This window comes from Beta vulgaris, chromosome 8 (genome assembly GCF_026745355.1).
Source record: "Beta vulgaris subsp. vulgaris cultivar EL10 chromosome 8, EL10.2, whole genome shotgun sequence".
NCBI lineage: Eukaryota > Viridiplantae > Streptophyta > Magnoliopsida > Caryophyllales > Amaranthaceae > Beta > Beta vulgaris.
The window spans coordinates 18,035,509-18,036,462 of record NC_079209.1 but is presented as its reverse complement, the minus strand read 5'-3'; the positions used below and the strand labels follow the sequence as shown (position 1 = coordinate 18,036,462).

Genomic DNA, 954 nt, shown 5'->3' with positions numbered 1-954 from the left:
AGACTGTCTATGCATCATCCTTTGGGATACAGGGATTCCACTTATCCTGATCATGTTTGTCTTCTGAAGAAGTCCTTATACGGCCTCAAACAGGCCCCTCGAGCTTGGTACCGCAGGTAACCTGATTTTGCCATCAAAATTGGGTTCACAAATAGCAAGTCGGATTAATCATTACTTACTTATCGTCGAGACAACGATACTGCTTATCTTTTCCTCTATGTTGATGATATTATCTTGACTACCTCTTATGTGGCCCTACGACAGTCTATCATGTCTTTACTTGGCTCTGAGTTTGATATGAAGGACTTAGGTCCTTCGAGTTATTTCTTGGGTATTGCTGTCACCCGTCATGCAGGTGGCCTGTTTTTATCTCAGTGTAAGTATGCTGAAGAACTTATTGAGCGATCAGGCATGTCGGCATGTAAAACATCTCCTAATCTGGTTGACACTAAACCGAAATTAAGCGCCCAATCTGCCACTCTGTACTCAAATCCTCATCTTTATCGGAACCTTACTGGGGCTCTGCAGTATCTCACTTTTACCAGACCTGACATCTCATATGTCGTACAATAGATTCGTTTATTTATGCATAATCCTATGGAGGAACATAGGACTGCTCTTATGCGGATTGTCCAATACATTAAGGGGTCCCTTCACCATGGCTTACATTTGTATCCTTCATCTTTGTCCACCCTCATATCTTACACTGGTGCTGATTGGGGTGGATGTCCTGATACTCGTCGTTCTACGTCTGGGTATTGTGTATTCTTTGGTGACAATTTACTTTCTTGTTCCTCAAAACGCCAATCTACTTCTTGAGCTCCATTGTCCTATTAAGAAAGCCACCTTGGTCTACTGTGACAATGTTAGTGCTATCTATCTCTCGGGTAACCCAGTTCAACATCAGCGCACGAAAGATATTGAAATCGATATTCATTTTGTTCGTGAAAAAGT

The 954-nt window shown here is 42.0% G+C and overlaps 1 protein-coding gene across 1 annotated transcript; it reads left to right on the top strand.

The window, feature by feature from the left end:
* Nucleotides 1-270: 270 nt before the first annotated feature.
* Nucleotides 271-573, top strand: LOC109133654 (uncharacterized mitochondrial protein AtMg00810-like). Its single transcript, XM_019247233.1, has one exon. The coding sequence runs from the start codon at nucleotides 271-273 to the stop codon at nucleotides 571-573; it is 303 nt and encodes a 100-aa protein (XP_019102778.1).
* The last annotated feature ends 381 nt before the right edge of the window (nucleotides 574-954 follow it).